At 37.8% G+C, this 19,383-nt stretch overlaps 3 protein-coding genes and 1 long non-coding RNA gene across 4 annotated transcripts in view; 2 read left to right on the top strand and 2 right to left on the bottom strand.

The window, feature by feature from the left end:
* Positions 1 to 19,383, bottom strand: part of LOC134822372 (innexin inx2-like) — a 65,574-nt gene that overhangs the window by 25,688 nt on the left and 20,503 nt on the right. The window lies entirely within an intron of this gene.
* LOC134821982 (ciliary microtubule inner protein 2B-like) lies at positions 1,154 to 2,083 on the bottom strand. Its single transcript, XM_063832815.1, has one exon. The coding sequence runs from the start codon at positions 2,027 to 2,029 to the stop codon at positions 1,250 to 1,252; it is 780 nt and encodes a 259-aa protein (XP_063688885.1). The 5' UTR covers positions 2,030 to 2,083; the 3' UTR covers positions 1,154 to 1,249.
* On the top strand, positions 15,610 to 17,453 carry LOC134822151 (UDP-glucuronosyltransferase 3A2-like). Its single transcript, XM_063833059.1, has one exon. It carries the CDS (start codon positions 15,610 to 15,612, stop codon positions 17,236 to 17,238), a length of 1,629 nt encoding a protein of 542 aa, XP_063689129.1. The 3' UTR covers positions 17,239 to 17,453.
* Positions 18,234 to 19,153, top strand: LOC134822373 (uncharacterized). Its single transcript, XR_010161177.1, has 3 exons — positions 18,234 to 18,427; positions 18,695 to 18,824; positions 19,001 to 19,153. It is a non-coding gene; the product is annotated as an uncharacterized LOC134822373 (long non-coding RNA).

Below are 19,383 nucleotides of genomic sequence, written 5' to 3'. Positions count from 1 at the left end.
CAAGTGCCTTCGTTCAAAACAGCGCCGAATGTTCTGAGCATGTTGCCGGTCACCTGACGAGCAGGATGTGTTTTGACTGGCACGTTGCCAGCTTAACTTATTCTCATTGGCCAGGGTCGTTGCAGGTCGACGGTGGGCCGGAAGATGTGGTAGTAAAAACAATGAATATATTCACATAGGTTAACTAAGGCGCTGGATCAGGTGATATCCCGGCAGTGGTTCTAGAATGACTGAAGTCCAGGGAAGGAAGACGGTTCTTAAGATTCTCAATCTACCAGGAACTTGATTTGAATGCAACAACCAAAGAAGGTCTGATTGATCATATTAATTTTGATCTTCTGGAACCTTTCCTAAAATATGGTTTGAACCTCTAAGGTCAGTTGTTGTTGCCCCTAAGCCGGCTAGAAAACTCGGAGTATTTTCTATTTTCTAAATAACTTACAACATTCAAAGTTCTAACGCTAAATTTAAATCACCCACGAAGCATATATCGCTATTTCCCCTGTGAAAATTCAGAAGACTACTATACTCTAAACTAGAACATAATTTCTTGATCGCCCACGTTGCGTATAGCAACATTTCAAAGTGGTAGCGAGTATTACGGAGCATTAAAATTGTGACAAATCAAACATTACCTCACGCAGCAATAAAGTTCAAAGGACGCGTTTTGACATACTGAGAATTAATCAATTGCCGATCCTACTGTATAACAACATTTCTCTGTCAAACGAATGACGTCAAACATGCCCTAAAAACGCAGTATTCTTGATTAAACCGGTAATTAAAGTAATCAGCAATCAGCATCTGTTGCAATCAATCATTAAAATTGGTTTGTCTCAGCTACTGCTCGTGCAGAAGCTCGCAAAACCTCATCTCAAATGGCAAAATTTCCAAATAATAACAAATAACTGAATTAAAATTAGTGTACAAATTATTGTTTGGAAATGGATGGTACGTGTTGAACTCTGGCAGGATACTTGACTCTAATTTCATCATAATTTTGCCAATACTGATAAGTGCAAATTTGACGGAAAGCTAGATTACATCCATCAGTTTTGTATGTAAAAAGTAAAAACTGAAAGGGATGCAACTACCGGTTCGATCATTTTAAGATCAGAGCTTTGCTGATTTAAATCAATCAACAACACTGACATATGCGGTAGTTATTGTAATAATATTAATAATATGAAATATTGTAAATATTAATGACAAGTAATTACATCAATAATCAGCGGATTGATGACAGCTCCTACTTAGCAGTCTGGTTGTGCATAGTCTTGAGAGCCACATTGGTGCTCGTCCCGAAGGTGTTCCCATACGTAAACTTTTCGCCGGGGATATGGCCAGTGTAGTGGGGCACCATCCCGCTGTCCGCAGGATAAAGGACTTTTCGGTTTAGCACCGGCTTCTCCGCCGGTTTTCCGAGGAAGGGGACGTGGCTTTTCATCGCAGCTTGCTGGCGCTCCTTCTCACGGTAGTCAGCTATGGCCTGCTTCGTCATTGAGGGGTAACCCATAGAGATCTTGTTTCGAGACATGGGAAGAAATCCAGTGTAGCCGGAGATGTGATAGTCGATCGTGTGCGTCCTGTATGAGTTCTTTTTGCTGACAAAAGCGTCAGCTGAACAATTGACCGGATTTAAAGGTACGGCGCGAAGCCTGTTTTCCAAGATTCGCTGTCTCTCCTTAGCTTGAGTAGTGAGTGAATTGTGGTGGTCCCCCTTAGCGTAGCTGCATGCCGTAACGTAGGGTAGTCCGAACCAGTGCTCTCCTTTAGGAATGTAGCCAGTGTATCCGGGAACCAAGTTGCTTCGGTATTGAGGAGTTTTCTCTTTTACCGGCTCAATCTTGCAAAGAACCAAGTTTCCGGAACTGTTGTCCTTGTCTGTGAGAATTTCGTGAGTTGTCTTGCTAAAGGTGCCCCCAATCTTGTACTTCCTTTGTGGAATGTAGCCCCCATATCCAGGAATGTGGTATGGGCTGGCTGTTACTAAAGAATCAGTGTTAAACGCAGCAATGTTAACCGCCATATTAACGAAGTATACGGTATGTGATTTGAGTAAAAATGAGTAAAATTCACACGCACGAAGCTTGTTGCCAGCGTTGCCATGGCGCGCGATGTAATTTACACGTGCAAATTCGTGACATTCCCACGCTTTTATCAATATTTGATACTCACGGCTATTTGTTCAATTGTCTTCCTGCGAGTAATTGTTGGAAACCTTAAAGGGTGCTCTTTGACAGTTTCGACTTAAAAAGATTCTTAATGATCTTTATGACTGTCAGCAACGTCAGCCACCGTCTCCGCGATTGTCATGATTTCATGATTTTAGAAACCTACTGAAGATTTAAAACATGATAAACTGTATTATTGCAAAATTACCAAAATAAGAAAGCTACAAGTAATAGCAGCATGTTAATCATAAAAAGATTACAAAATTGTCACAAAATAACAATGTTTAAGCGCTGATTCTAACTATGACTATGAGTACATTAACATAAAGCACTAAAGCACTAAGCAGCATTGAATCATTGCAAAGTAGTTTCCTTAAAGCAGACTAGTCGAGTCTCAACAACGATCTATACCACACAGAAAACTGCAACCCTACAATAACTAATTTATGTACACCACTAATGAATGGACCAATAGCAACAACACGTAAAGCCTAGCACTCTAGCACCCTTACCAGCAACAAAACTACAGCAGTAAAAGAACGTATGACTTAAGCGGAGAGAGAGAGCTTGAGAGTGGTTTGATCCAAGGACAACAGATTGCACATCTGGTACACGAGTGTAATTTAGAGATGCACCTTCGTACGTGTGGTTCGGGAGAAAACAGCTTGTTTCTCCGAATTGATGATGTTGAAAGATTGTTAATGGGGGCCTGTAATTTGAGGAATATTCGTGGAAGTATTTGAAATACACTCTGACAGCGCCTCGTTGTGGTACAAGGAGAAAGGAACCTAGTTACACTACAGTCAGATCACCAGGGACGCGGGACTAAATCGTATTTACTGGAACCCGATACCGAGTCCCAACGCCAGCTGATAATGATCTAGGATCAGGTGGCTAACTCGTGACCTTACCATGACAACACACGTGCAACCACTGATCCTTATTCACTGGCTGGAGATGGTCACATGATCAGAAGTTGGATAATTGATTGGCGCACGGCTGGTAAGGTAGGCCCCAAACGGTGGAAATGTAATAATTTGATCCTGTAACACAGTTTCTAAACTAAAGGCTAGAGATGTAAAGGGTTGGGGGAGTCAACTTCCAAAATAACCATTACCACTTTATAGTGCAGTCATGACATGTCGGTCATGATATATTCGGGATCACGGGTTGTGAGCCGGATTTACAGTTTACACCTTCGTTATCAGTAAGAATTGACAGCATGTTCATTGTTCAGTGCTGCAAACTCCCTGCAAACTCATATCACGTTTAAATCAGGAATAGACTCAACTGGTTACCCGCTGTCTCCAGTCTCAACAAATTGAGTTGTAACGAATGTGTGAGTATAATTCGCAAAATTTTTGTAACCTTTTCCGTGGAATTTCAAATTATTAAACAGTTTATGTCGGGTTTCAGAAATTTTGGCGTCCACCACAGTAAATTACAGAAATTGTATCCTTCTAAATTAATCAGTTGACGTTTCATATTGCCTAGTTAAACTTTTGACCGCCCCTTCCCTGATATGGCCAAGATCTAGGCGTTTCAGGATAAGTGTTGGGATTTTAGGTGTTAGACTAAGGGTGATGGTTTGGGTTAAATTTCCACGTCACCTGTGGTGAAATGAAGACATGCACCTAGCAAGTATCTTACTAGTCATTACTACATAAGTCATAACTTAAAAAGTTACTCCGCATAAAGATTTCACTAGCATTCCCAATTCCCATTGGTAATCACTAACCAGACTAATCTTGTCAGTAGTTGTACTCCCAGATCTCAGCTAAACTGAGCTTCGTAATAGACATCTATTTGGTCACTAAGAACGACAGTAACTCCTGATAACACCTGACAATCACCACCAATATCCCAAATATTATCGACCTGTCAGAACACGAAATACAGACTAGAACTGATAACTGATCAGTGATCATATCAATATCCCATCCCCGACTGCAACAATTTCAAAACTTCAAAGTAAAATTCCCCACGTTAAATCATCCCGGCATATTTGACGCGCCTAAATGCCCTAAATAAGCCATCAAGTTTAAATGTCCGGTAACGTAAACAGCTCCACAACACGCAACATTTCAAATGATATCTGGGCTCTGTGATGGATATATCATAGTATCATGACAGATACGTGACAGGATCGGAGGCTGCAGTAAGCTAGACGGAGTCTATGGAAGCCTTAAGATCATGATCGGAGTTATCTTCATCTTGTAATTGTAGCTTTGATGCCGGATTGTGGTTGTGGGGATGAAACCGGATACGAACAATATGAAGCTACTTTAAAGACTTCGTAGTGGTTACTACACCGGGGAGGAAGCTTCCAGAAGTTCTAGAAGCTTCCTGCCAAATCCACGACTTTATGTCACATGTCAAAACAAACATTACTCATACATATCTTCAGCAGCGTCAGGCTCATCAATTACTGATGAAGGGAATACTAAAAATAAACTATTGTAGGCATGATAAATTCCGGTTGCTTATAATTTGCGCTTTTTCATTCCATTCTAATCTAAGAAACAGACCTCAGACTATATATGTAAGAATTACGTCTAGTAATAGACGTGAACGTAGACAACTACATGTCATCACACTACTACCTTATCAGATATCTGGCCTTCTAAATGACACACCCTGATATAGTATACCCTATACTAGGTATATCATACATTATACTACCATATATAGTATCTATGCCACCCTGTAACAATCTGCCTTGTGACGGAGAAGTCGCCAAATTGATGTCGACTGTAAAATTTTAAAATTAGCAAGCCCAAAACATTGGTACAAAATTATTATCACCAATAATTTTAGTCAAGTCACTACCCAATGCAACTTTTACGGATCTTCAAGTTCAACGTGTTAATTGTTATTTAAAAGTTCTGCTTCGTCAAAACAGTCCTGGCTTCCCGGGAGGAACTTTTCAATTCAATTTGACGACTCTTCATGAATAGACGTCGTTGAACATACTATTCTTTAGTGATGCAGTGTATATTCTATTTTATACTATCGGCTTATGGCCATGCTATTGCTAATCTGCCATGTGAAGGAGAATCGCCAGAATAGTTTATATAACATCTATCTACAATAAGAAATACCGTAAAACAAACATATTGCAAAGTAATGATCATCAAAAATTTCAAGCCAAAATGTTTTGGCCTATCAATTTATTAGTTAAGTTTTTGAATTTTTCCTTAAATCCAATTCAACTTTTATAAAAATTCAAAGCGTAAATTCAGAACCCTGATGAATAAAAACAGTTAAAAATGAAACTCAGGGTACGAATTGAAGGGGAATGAATTAGAAGAGACTCAGAAGAGACTTAGAACATGACTTTTAACTTTTAAGTCCTGTGACTCCTTTGTATGAATAGGAGGCGTTAAACTTGTTATTATTATTGATAATGTCATGTTTATTTTAATTCTAGAGCGGACCAGACATATCAGTATTGCAGAAGCACTAGATATTATTGGGTCTATATGCCCCGGTTGAGAAAAATGCCGCTTGACGTTACAATTAAATTACGCTGAAATCTAATAATTAAGAGGCCTGCTATTCGCGGTCGTGGTATAAAAGAATGACGTGAGTAAGAGTATGACTGTAAAACAACCCGTAACAACAGCCACGATTTGAGAAAGCAAGCGCTGAAAGCAAAAGAAAATATCACAATATCAAATCACAAATACAGAATTCAACTCAGTTTTAAACAGAAAAAAAAAACGTAATATGAAGCTGAAATTGAATCGCAAAACAAAATTTCTCGTGAAATCAAATTTCGCGATGAGTAGCAAGACTTGACAATTCTAGCAGAGTTCAATGATGACAGACAAATATGAAATAAGTGTAATATCTTCATGATAAGTAGGTGTGGTGTTAGCTAATGGATCCAATATTGAGGTCAGTAGAACAGGCTACTAAACAGTTTCAGCCAAATACACGAGTGTATTTTTTGTGTAAGCCTGTACTCGCATAAAGTGAGGCCGGTGTAGAACGTTAGCGAGTCGAGGAGGTGAGTTTGAAGGATTGGGTGAAATGGGGAGTCATTTCTTTTACGGGCCTCATAGAGTTAACTGGGGACCTCAGGCTATAATTGTGTTCATAATCAAACCGAATAGAGATTCGGTGGAATGACAGGCTGAGCGCCGCCCAGTAATCATAGAGTTGCAGTTAAACCGATATCACCAAAAATGGCCAAAGTATTAGTTAGCCGCAGTCACCGGCGCGACGACCGCGTCTAACTCAGCTCAATACAACTAACATCGACAACCGTCGAAGTAGAGAAATATACGGCGTACGATTAGCAGCTAAGAAGCAAATTACAACACAACATGCATCAATAAGAGCATATATTCCAGGTATGATAGACCGGTCTCCGATACACCACGGTCCGCCAGGAGAGCAGGTAGCTTATATCATTAATATAATATATAATATTATATATAAGATTTATTTATCACGAGTGTTATCGGTGACAGTGGTGATCGGAGCAATGCTGGGACGGATTCCGAGGAGTGGTTCAATAGTATCACTAAATCCGGGGAAGGGATCACTCATTGTCTTGATTGTGCTTAATTTGTTGTGTTGGTTCAACAAAATTTCCAAACACAATTCGCCTTAATTGATTATTTTTAAGAATCGGAGAATCAAGTTTTAAAAACCCAAATTTTTCACATCATAAATTCAAGATAATAAATATAATTAGCTCAATTTCCATAATTTAACCCACCATGCTATTAATATCATGGCGGCTTAAATTATGACCGTTAAAAATATTGGCCGGTAAAAATAGGGGGTGCCCGAAAAACCGCCACATTTTAACGGTCATTATAATATCATCGAGTACGGTTAACACGTAAACAATGCCGTCCAAAATATTTTGCTGGCTCTATAGTCTATAACATGTCAAAACACAACTATAAGCTCATCGTGATAGTGATACGTTTTGCTTAATACGTCACAGAAGTTATTTGGTAAAAAATGGTTAATATGGCATGTAAAGATGGCTATTGAAATTATTACTGAATAGAGTTGTATAAGATTACCCAGTGGAAAGATTAATCTAGAAATACTGATGATCTATAGGAGTGATGGGAAAAGTTGACAATGCCGGGTTGCAACTTGCAAAATCAGCAAAATGCAAACTTTGCTCTTTGTTCTACTAGAATAGCTGGAAATACAATGACTGACTTAATAGGCGGATTAAAACGACTGATGCAGATTGCAGAGGTTGTTTGAGAATACAAATTCGAAAATCTTTGAGACCTAAGAACTGGCCATTCTTTATGATATTCCGTCAACTACCTTTCACAAGATAACAAGTTTAAATCGACTACGCTCCCATGTTTCCATTTCTTTCAATGAATGCGATTCAGTTCAGCACCATAAAGTATTGAAGAACACTATCGACTCCTATTTTCGGCCACTATGGTAAGCTATATAACACCTTGGGATCTGCAGAATACTACATGTAATTAGGATGGTATCTCTCTACAGGCCCAGTAAGAATTCACAAAGCCTGATCTTCAATTAAAATTCGAGAAATATACAACAAGTAGAAGAAGAAGCATACTAACGTGGGAAACATTTTGCGAGCTTTATTAGTTTTATTCGCCATACTCATCTAATATTCCTCATGTATGCTCAATAAAGAATCCTTCATGATATTCTTGAACAGGAATGCTGCTGAGTATAATACTGATAATGAATCATCTTAGTTTGGGCACCTGACGAGTTACTCTCGTGTTAGTCTCAAGATAAGGTTTTCAATATCTGTCTCGCAGTCTGACGCTCTTCCTGTATAATATACAAATTACAAAGATTATCACCACACCACCTGACGTCATGTAACTATGAAAAAGAAAAGCTCGAGGATCCTCAGTTTGAAGTTTGAACTATTATATATCAGGGGTATAATCACTTCTGAAAGTGTGCCCAGAATATTAGATCAGATGTCGATATCTGAAATTCTATGCGGCTATGAAACTGTGTCATATTTCTATCCAGAGTTTTTCAAGATGAAAGACATCCTTCATATAACCAATTATAAACTACTAGTCTGGTACAACTAAAAGGTTGCTAAACCTCTCCTCACGACCACTTCAAGTATTCTGACCGGGTTTTAATCAACGGTTACTAACGGCGACGTAAAAGACAGAATATGCTCAAGAAATGACAGAGTCATGGCACATGAGTTCTTATTGTTGCCATGAACACACACATATGCTGGAGTCATGTCGTTTTGAACATACTTATTGACCATATTCGTAATCAAAAGTTGAAGTATCAAGTATGAGATATAAGTTATAACTCATATGCTTATATTATATGGTTAAACGTTAAGTATTTAGTATACTTTCAACACTACTATATTTAATTGTATGATGTAACGAATAATTTAAGTGAACCAAGGAGTCTTACAGCTACGAGCAGTATAGAGACATGGAAGGCTTTTTGTTTGTCGAGAAACAATCTGAATATTTGCATTTCTCAATAATACTACATGTCATAGTAACTTAGTAAGGATGGGTGTGCAATGCTGTGATCCAGTAATATACGAAAACGGGGAAAAGTTGTTGAGCTCGGTAAAAATAAAGGGGTGCACTTCAAGTCTAACAGTATTCTTGATTTCATTGTTTAGCATTGAAAACTAGGAACATCCACTATAGCACGAGTGGCAAAAAATGTGTAGTGAGCGCAACCTGGTAAGTTACACTTACTCTTACCTGGAATACTCTCACACAGTTGGCAGTCAAGCAAACGCAACATGAACAGATACACACAAGCAGCAAGCCAGTACCACCAACACACCAGCAACCAGCGAGCGATCCAAAAACTGTTGCTACTCTGATATATTATAACAGCTGAGGAGGTAGGTAGCTCCCACCAATGTATAATGAGATTGTGTCCATATCTCACAGACTCTATATAGTGTATTATATAGGTATTTACTTAGCTGTAACATTAGTGTGTACGCTGTGAGATCACATGTGATGTAGTCACCAGATTGCGCAATCAAGATTATTGCGTTTTTAACAGTAGAGTAGAAAATGAAAATTCTTAAACTTACTGGTATGCTTAATAAGGTAGACTGAAATTCAGTAAATCCTGAAGGGCGCACAATAGCTTATATAAGATTTCCACAGTACCCTTTTGGGGAGACTTGAAACTCATTTGTGATCATTCGATTGTGTAATCCTGAGTGTGCGTACTGTTTGAAAAGAGATTCAATAAGATAAAGTAGCTTGAAAAGTACATACATACTAACATACCTACTCAGGCGCACTTACAGTACCTTTACTTGATCAATGATCAACCGTACATGCAAAGCAAAGCCACGCGTGATCTTCATATCAAAAATCACTAAAACCATCAAAATTCAACCGATCAAAAAGAATATGCTGTCCACAATATTATTCTGAATTTGCAAAGGATTGCACTAATATGGTAATCTTCCCTCCTACAAATGCAGGTTAAACAGCAGCTTATTAACAAAAGATGTTGAGCGAGGGGATCGGGAGGTAGAGAGAGGTAGAGAGAGAGATGAACGTGTTTACGAGCCCTGCAGATTAATTGAGGGCGTGAGAATATTGTTTTGTGTTGGCCGGGTTCAGAGAAAGAGAGAGAGAGCCCTGGTGTATTACATAATATATAACCGACACAGTCTTCATTCATTTAGGGAGTGAAACGTATATAGGGCTCATTAATCTCGTGATGTGAAGTCGAAATGGATTTTGCAATCTTTGCAAGTGCTGTAATGATCGAAACTGAGAGAACACAATATCTGTAACCCTTCGTTTTACATCTCGATACTCTAATCTGTTTAACCTAGCCATACCTTACTTTATCCCAACCCTAGTACCATAACCCATGAACACTAAACAAACCCCTAACATGAATGTCTTATATCCGGTCACCCAATTTAAAGGTTTCCCAGAACTTTTATGGCTTAATTGATTTTCGTGGACCTTTCTAAAACCTGTTCGGGATTCAGACCACATACAACTTTTCTCAATCCAAAATCTGTCCAATTAAACCTTTTGAGGATAATTCTTTGAGAATATTCATCGAAATAATATCAAAGCTTTTCTCCGGAATCAACATAGATTCTCCACAAAATAAGTGGGCATCCTTATAACAGCAGTGAGCTGCAATTAATTAGGAATGGGCTGATGAACTGAGATAAACTAAAAGTAAAATTAAAGGTACGAGTCGGTCATATTAATTGCTTTAAAGCTTTAATAACTCTTAACCCTAACTCAATTCCCCAGTCCCAACCCTGGCCCGGACTCTGATCCAAAAAATATTTGTAAACTTGGTAGGGAATGAAATTTTGAGGGGTGCACCCCTCAAAATTTCATTCCCTAGTTTTACGATTTTCTCCCCATTTTTGACTTAGTCGCGTATAGGAATTAGGATTTGTGTTATTTTGCATGATTGAACATGATATATGTTCTGTCCAAGCAAAATAACACAAATCCTAATTCCTATACGCGACTAAGTCAAAAATGGGGAGAAAATCGTAAAACTAAAAAAGACAAAAATATAATTGAAAGAAATGATGGTAATGGTAAAAGCAGGACAGTATCACACAAGTTATCAAACACGTTACTGTCAGACATCCAGTACCAAGTTAGCACATGATTCATGAGAAGGTACATAAACTGTGCGAGGTGGAGCCAGCGGGTATGATAAGAAACTTGCTGAAATTTCGTCATAGAACAGTCCAGAAAGAACTTTTCAGTAGGGCGGATAAGGATTCTGCAGAACTTGGAGGAGGCATTATTCATATTGGGCCCTTGGCTAGTTGGTATGGTGTAATCTAACACTTTGCATTAACGTTGCTACTATCTCTGCAAGGAGCAATATGTTGCAATACAATCGTCACCAGAAGGAGTAAAATGTCAATCTCAAATAAAACAACTGAACTTGAACACAAGGATACATCCTATTGTAGTCATCTAACAACCGGTTTGATCTGCTCGGTCAGGTTGTAACGCGCTATATACTACACATGTCTCTCTGTACAGTATCTCAACTTTACCTCCTCCCTTTATGACGTATCACAAACAATAGCTTAAATGCATAAGGAGAGAACAGTTGCTGGGCTGGTCTATTGTTAATATAACCGGGGGCACGTGCGCAGTGGTTCAGAGGTATTGTTGGGTAGAGGGGTGGGTATGGGGGTGCTGCAGTGCAGAAATTTATCGCGGAAAAAGAGAACAGCTGAAAAAAAAAATTTTCTCCGAAATTTATGTGACATAATTAGGAAGCCAAATGTTTGTTTAACTGTATATTAACTATGTATATTAACTCAGCAAGACAAGGAGCTTGCACCCCAAGCAGTATTGAGGTTAACTCAATAAATTGAATATGCTCGAGGTGTATAAATATTTAAAAACATATAAATATAATATATCGAATTATTAAAAATACACGTACGTTGTACGTGGGACTAGAATTGTCCAGGAGAATTAATTTAAAAGTACTACAGGTTACCTGCAGCGATCACATTTAATAGTCTCTCTCTCTTTACTTGATAAAGTTGTCTCTAAATGATGTCTGGTGACGTATGTGCTATACACAATTCCACAAGTCCTAGTTGGACCAGTACTACTCTAAAGCAACACGCTGCTACTCAATTTGCAAGTATATAAAGTATATATATATGCAGCTTGCTAAAAGATGAAATCACCCCCAAAACTGCAATATTGTACTGCATTTTTAAGACTGCGGAGATAAGCATTGTTGGTAATAGTTGTAAGTACTTTGACATTGTCAACATATTGATTTTAAAGATGACTTTCAAGAGTCCAGAGTCCAGACTCTAGGCTACCATGAACACTACTCCTTTAAGACTATTTACTCCGTTTATTTCAGTAAGTGAAAACAACTCGGAACTTGTGTAGAAACTCTGTCTGACTACGAATCTCAAACAACCACACAGAGCTGGCTGTCTGGATTTTATATATAAAGTTTAAGATGACAAATTAATCTTAAAACCTCACACCAGGAATACAAATGTGTTAAACTGACTTGACCTCCTGATATTCGAGTGGTGCACGACTTGTAGAAACCAACAAAAACGTACCATCGTAAACGATGCAGGTATTTTACAAATGTTATATTTGTGATAAAAAGTAAATGTCGTTTTAATCTATTTAGAATTCAGATCGAACCATCAAAAATCATGACATAATAATTCATATAACGACTAAAAATAGATACTTCACACTCCACTACCAATGTAAAGGATGATCACTGCCCCTATAACGTCATCTTATTACAACAAATTACAGATGTAGGGACTGCGCTCAATCCCAATTCCGTCCGAGTGGAAACTTAATCGAATTATGGACGGTAACTTTGGTTACACGTTTTTTGTATCAGAGGTGGTACTTCTGAACGGGGGACGAGTCGGGTAATTGTAAGTTCATTAGCCAATGAGCGGAGAGAGATGGGAGTGCGAGAACCAATCAAATGAGAGGACTAGGAGTGCGAGAGCCAATCAAATGAGAGGACTGGGAGTGAGAGAACCAATCAAATGAGAGGACTGGGAGAACCAAATCAAATGAAAGATTTGAAATACAGCGAGCATAGAGATGCAAGAGTTTTGAAATTTAATTGCAAGAAATTTTGCGGTTCCGTCAATCAGGAACAAAACCTCGTACAATAAGGAAAGCCAAATGTTCACTTTGCGAAGTGATGATTCTGTCTTCTGACTTTCCGATTGACCGACGCATTCTCCGCTCACGTATAGTATACTGATACATGTTTCACCTGACTTTATAATATACCGCTCTTCTTGATAGAACGCTCAGATCATCTACTAAGCTACTCATCCCAGGATTTTAGCGGTCTATAGCCAGCATGTGCAGACAGTAACTAGGTTAACAGATTTAAAGGTTTGTCGTACCCATGATATAAAGTGTGATTCTGTTATTCATTCATTCTACGAGAGGCTAGATCAAGCGCGGATGGGGATATATGAGAGGATATTATTTGGATTTTTGCGTACCTCTACTTTAAGGGTTTGGTAACAATAAGGTTAAGTATAGTCTATACAATTAGAAAAGGGATTGCCGGGGATATATCACTACTATTGTATATTATATATCACTACTACTAGTACTACTACTATATACTATACTACACTACTACTACTACTATATACTATACTACACTACTACTACTACTATATACTATACTACACTACTACTACTACTATATACTACTACCTATATATACTACACTACTACTACTACTATATACTATACTACACTACTACTGCTACTATATATAGTACAGTGCAGGGAATCGGAGGAGAAGTAACAAATGGTGCGAGAACGAGGGTGCCAGGGAGTTACGATTTGGTGGATATTGGAAAATGAAAATTAATTTTTTAGTCATGGTTTCTGATCGCTGATTGACAAACTCGAGGAAAGTAACATCTGTTAACTATGACAAACAAAAAAGGGCTGAAAGTAAATGAAATGGTGCACAAAAACCATCGCAGCCTACCATGAGCCACAGGTGAGCACATTCTGACGAATTGTTAAATCACCCGACCGGTCCTTTTAACGCTGACCCTGTTTTCCTGCCAAATAATAAAGTAAAGATAAAATAAAGATAAGTAAGGCTAAAGTGGTGTGGAACTGGCCGGTCCACTGACCAACAGACAGACAGTTCTAACTCGATGTACTTGTGTGAAGCACCTCACTTTTCAACAACCAACTTAAATCAATTCACAGCTGCTGATGGATGTGCACTGAGCCCGTATAGCGGGTTATAAACACCACATTTCTTCAATTAGGCTTCTGACGTAGGAGACCGTCAGGTCTGACGAGGAATTGATTTGCAACATATGTTTTTTGTAAACTGTATAGACATATGTTTTTTATGAACATATAAACACATATGTTTCTTTATAAACATGTAAACACATATGTTTTTTATGAACATATAAACACATCTTCCGGCGTGCTCATATATTGACGTTGCGTTTAATAGAAACTCTTCTTTTTAGGATAATGTATCAGTTTTAAGTTCAACCAAAACCAACAAACTGGCACCAGTATTTGTGTCAGAAAAATACAATTTAATAATTAAAAGTGTTACTGCATTATATACTACACAAGCTCATAACATTTAGATAAAATGAAACAGATTCGTTTAATAATTTGTACAATGTATTTCACATATCTTTACAAATAATAAGCATTTTACTAGCGTGGTTACTAACAATTAATTGTTATATGTACATACCATTAAAAATATTCTAGTTTCTACAGAGGGCAAAACTGTATCACCGATGATATTTTTGTACACACATAATTTAATTAATGTATTTATGGTCATTTAATGAAATTAAGGTTTTACGAAGATGATCCTTTATCGTGCCATAATTGTAGATCACAGACATTTCTTTGGATTTAAAGTTCAAGATCCTTAATCACATGTGACATGATGATTTCAAAATACAAAATATACCATGAATACCATTTTCTACAATAACCCTGTTGTACTTGGGTGGGATCTCAAATTGTCCCTTGAGTAAAGTTAAAATAAAAAACGTTAGAAATATCAGTCTGCTGATTCAATTAATGAATACTCTGATCAAATGGTTGGAATCATGCTATACAGAGTATGTTGTGACGTTTTTTGGAGTTAAGTTTCACTAGGAAAATAAGGCTGTAGTCATTTGTAGTACCGAGCACTATAATCACTTACCATGACAGTATGATAGTAATTTCGGAAGAGCTATATTCAACAGAAATAGATAAATTGTCAATCGAATCTGAAGTTAAGGAATAAGTATTCTAATTTCTATGAAAATATTTTGTCTAACAGGCATGACAAAGATTAATCAATCAGCTTCCAGCATCGACCAATGAAAGGCCAGAATCACAGTAACGTGCAACCTATTAACTTATTACCTATTTAACTAATAAACTGATTAATGTTTCTCCAACCAGTTCTATTTGATCATTTGATCAGTATTATCATTTCAACTGGGTTGATAAACTTTCCAGAAAATAGATGATGAATTGAGATGAATAAACGGATAAAATGAACGGTAGGGTATCCAGCGTCCAATTAATGTCTGTTAAAATAAAGTCCGATAAGGTATTACATTTACATAACTATGATTTATTACTTGCTTTAATTTTAACAGTTAAGTGCTTAAACTGTAATTGTATACCAAAATTTCTCTTATCTTATTACTCTAATCTAATTTATGGTTAGATGTGGAATATTAATTTCTCACCACTCGATGGCATTAGTTATCGACGCATTTTCCCCCCAATATTTATATTTTGCCATGTTTTAGCTCGATGAACCAGATTGAATTGAGACAATCTATTGTGGAGGAATACGTTTTTGGATTATTCTAATTCTACATGAACTGACATTAAATTTACTTTTACCTAGAAAGATGGTGCCACTATTAATACTTCTGCTATCCCTCTACCATTCCTCCACTTGCTCCTTCACAAAGAACATCCTTGTCACAACACCCTGGAGAGGCGGACACTTCGCCTACCTTCTAAACATTGCAGCTACTCTGGCTGATTCCGGACATAATGTGACTTTCCTAGCTCTGCTTCACGATCCAGACATTCCGGTGCCCAGGAATATCCGGTATCTGGTGCCGACCAATATTTCTCAGGATATCAGAGGTTTGAAGTACTTGAATGAAGTTGCGGTGAAATCAGGTGCTTTGGATGGTTCTTCTGATAAACTTATCAGCAGGAGCATAACAGGAAACTCGGTGATCTTAGGAGAAACTCTCAAACAAATAAAACTACGATTTGATTATTTCTTCGGGGTTGAAATGATGGGTATGATGGAAAACACACAATTTGATCTGGTTGTTGTAGAGGAAACCATCTTCCACCCTATCGCGGTGATAGCACGAAAACACAGCATACCCTTGGTGACAGCAATATCTGTGGTGGACCAGCAGAGAGCGAAACATGAGCAGAACCTTCCAGCACTTCTAACCAGTGAGGCTTCACAGTTTCTCAACATTCAGGGATCAATACCTCCCACTTTCTTGCAAAGAATTCAACTCTTTGTGGAGCTCGGAAGTTTCGTTTTTAATTTAGTTCCTGGAATTATGAACATTATGGCTGGGTATTTGGCGGAAGAAGGGTTGATTGGACTGACTGATTTGGATAATATGACTCAGCTGTATCTAGTGAACGATCATCCGGCTTTATCTTTTCCATACTTAAGGGCGCCCAATTCTCTCAACATAGCTGGAATAGGATTAAAGAATCCATCTGAACCATTAGGTAGTGACGTATCAAAGTTCGTGGAATCAGCCAAGAAACGAGGAAAGCACATAATCTACGTAAATCTTGGAACCTTAGCTTTTTCGCTCGACCATTACCAATCAATGTTTGGGGAAGAATTCTTTGAGACACTACAAAAATCAGATGATGCAGTGATAATAGTGCGCAGTGACGTAGAATACTCTAATCATGCAAACGTCCTCTCAAAATCCTGGCTCCCCCAGCGAGCGCTGCTAGCAAGCTCCACTGTATCGCTGTTTGTATCTTCCTGTGGAAACAATGCCAAGATCGAATCGGTCCTTCACAAAGTACCCTTGTTGTGCATTCCACTGTTCACCGACCAGTATTTCAACTCTCTTCTCGTCAAAAGGAATCATTTTGGAGAGATGCTGCTGAAAGAAGATTTCTCTCATGAGGCATTGGAGCAGATGGTTACACAAATGTTAGAGAATCAAAAGAAGTACATTGAAAGTCTGCACGCTGGGTCCTCTGCTGTTTTACTAAATCCAGCCACACCGGGAGATAATTTAGTTTTTCATTGCAATCATCTAATGGAGTTCGGGAATCTCAACTTTTTGAGGAATGAAGTGATCGGCCGACAAACTACTGTAGAGATTTACAATATTGACATTCTGGCAGCTATATTTGTTGCTTTTCTAGCGGCTTTAATTTTCGTGTGGACCATTGGAAAAAAGGTGGTTAATTTTGGGTGGACTTATTTTAAGAAGACTCAAGGAACCGGGATAGTTAGAGAGAAAAGAGAGTAATTAATTTGGGCTTGTATTTAAAAACCATTATTTAACTTAAGTAATGGGTAAACTAAATTACATTTTAAGGGTAAATTATGATTTTTAGGTTGAAAGAATAAATGGAATATTGATTATGTAGCATTCAATTTTATTTGGAAATATGAGATTGCAGATCAATTTTTGGAGTTGTGGGAATCTAGGAATATGTTTCTCAGATGTTTTACTTTGTTTTCAGCACCTACACGTTTCTCACTCTTGTTTGATCATTGATTACCTTGAATTCGGGTAGCACACGTGTCGGTTTACCCGACAAAGGTGAACATTGTTCGTAGAAACTAGTAAATAGCCCTTTTCTGCGACACAAAAAGAGCGTTCGAAACAATGCTGCAAATACATTTCAATTCATAACCTATTTTCTGGAAAGTCTATTAAGGCAGTGGGAATGAAAATACTGTTTTAAAAATGCTCGATAATTTGTTAATTAGTAAAAATTATTCTGAGCTTTCATTGGTTTATGCTTGAAGCTAATTGATTAATCTGTTAGACAAAATATTGTCATAGAAATTAGAACACCTCAAATGCTAATGATAATTTGTGCACTTTAGTTGAATATAGCTAAGTTATTATAGTGCTCGGTACTACAAATTATGATTAAATAATTTTTCTGGTGAAACTTAACGCCAAAAAAATGTCACGAGATACACGATAGAGCATAGTTCCAACTTCCAACTATTTGATCAGAGTATTAGGTAATTGGGTCAGCAGACTGATATTTCCTGTGTGTTTTTATTTTCACTTTACTCAACAGACAACTTGAGCTCACGCCCAAGTACAACCATACCAGGAACGTTCTAGAAAACGTTATTCATGATATAATTCGTATCATGTGATCCAGGATTTTGAAAGTTGAATCCAAAGAAATGTCTGTGATCTACAATGGCATGATAAGATCATGTTCTTAGGGTATACCATGACTATAGATTACACATCAAATACTAAAAGTAAAGCATTTATTAGTTTCTCAGCTCGGAGATTTAATCAGCAGTTTATCGAAAATAGTGCACGTTTTATTTCTTAACTTTGAGGTTATCAATCGCTAATCGTACCTGATTGGTGATGCGGCTTTGGATTTTGTTAATTCTATTCTGCCTTGTTGTCGATGTAGGCTCGTGGAGAAGACGTAGAAGACGAAGAAGGACCCCATCATGTAAGTGCAAACCAATCTCAGTAGATATGTCAAATTTTATTGCTCCTAATTTAAAATCATCCCAACATATACATTGCAAACTGTCTTTATAAAACCGTTGATAATTGAATATTAAAGATCGGTTGGGAAACGTTTGAATTGAGTATATAGGTGATAGGATCACTGTTTAGCTTATCCCTGAAAAGCTAAAAACCTAATCAAAATAATTAGCAGATTATCTATATACGGTCATTTGATGAAATCGAAATATCTGATATGATCACCTAGGCTATGCAAGGAATGGAGGATGGGGTGGCTGGGGTGGTTGGAGCAGTTGTTCCTGTAACCATGTTACTGGTACTGGTACTTGGACTCGCTCCAGATCCTGCAACAGTCCTACTCCATACTGTGGTGGCAGGTTCGGTAAAATTCATCGTTAACGATTCGATCATTGAATAATGTTTCTACGCAGAAAAATATCATTGGTACCTCAATCATTAAAAACTAAATGCTTTGTGACTTGGTCTAATGAAGCCAAAGATTCCTTTGCTGAAATATCAATGCATTGGTGATGTTAACCAAAATATCCAACAGCGGTTGTCCAGGTTCGTCCATTATGACGGGAAGTTGTGACAGTCAGTGTTGTCGTATCACTAACGGAGCCTGGTCTGGATGGGGCGGTTGGAGTAGTTGTTCCTGTAACCATGCCACCGGTACTGGTACTTGGACTCGCTCCAGATCTTGCAACAGTCCTGCTCCTTCTTGTGGTGGCAGGTTAGCATCTTTGAACTATCTTAAGTTCTTCAAATCAACATTTTTCAAAACGTTCCATGATGGTGAAATTTAAAGTTTAATCTGATTAGAAGTTTGAAGACTTTAGTGAATTATAATCTTAACGACTTCTCAACCCACAGTTCATGTCCGGGATCCGCCTCAATGTCAGGGAGTTGTGACAGTCAGTGCTGTAAGACAGTGCA

The sequence above is a fragment of the Bolinopsis microptera genome, chromosome 10 (genome assembly GCF_026151205.1).
Source record: "Bolinopsis microptera isolate Bmic1 chromosome 10, MBARI_Bmic_1.0, whole genome shotgun sequence".
Taxonomy (NCBI): Eukaryota; Metazoa; Ctenophora; class Tentaculata; order Lobata; family Bolinopsidae; genus Bolinopsis; species Bolinopsis microptera.
This window is presented reverse-complemented; position numbering and strand designations above follow the sequence as displayed.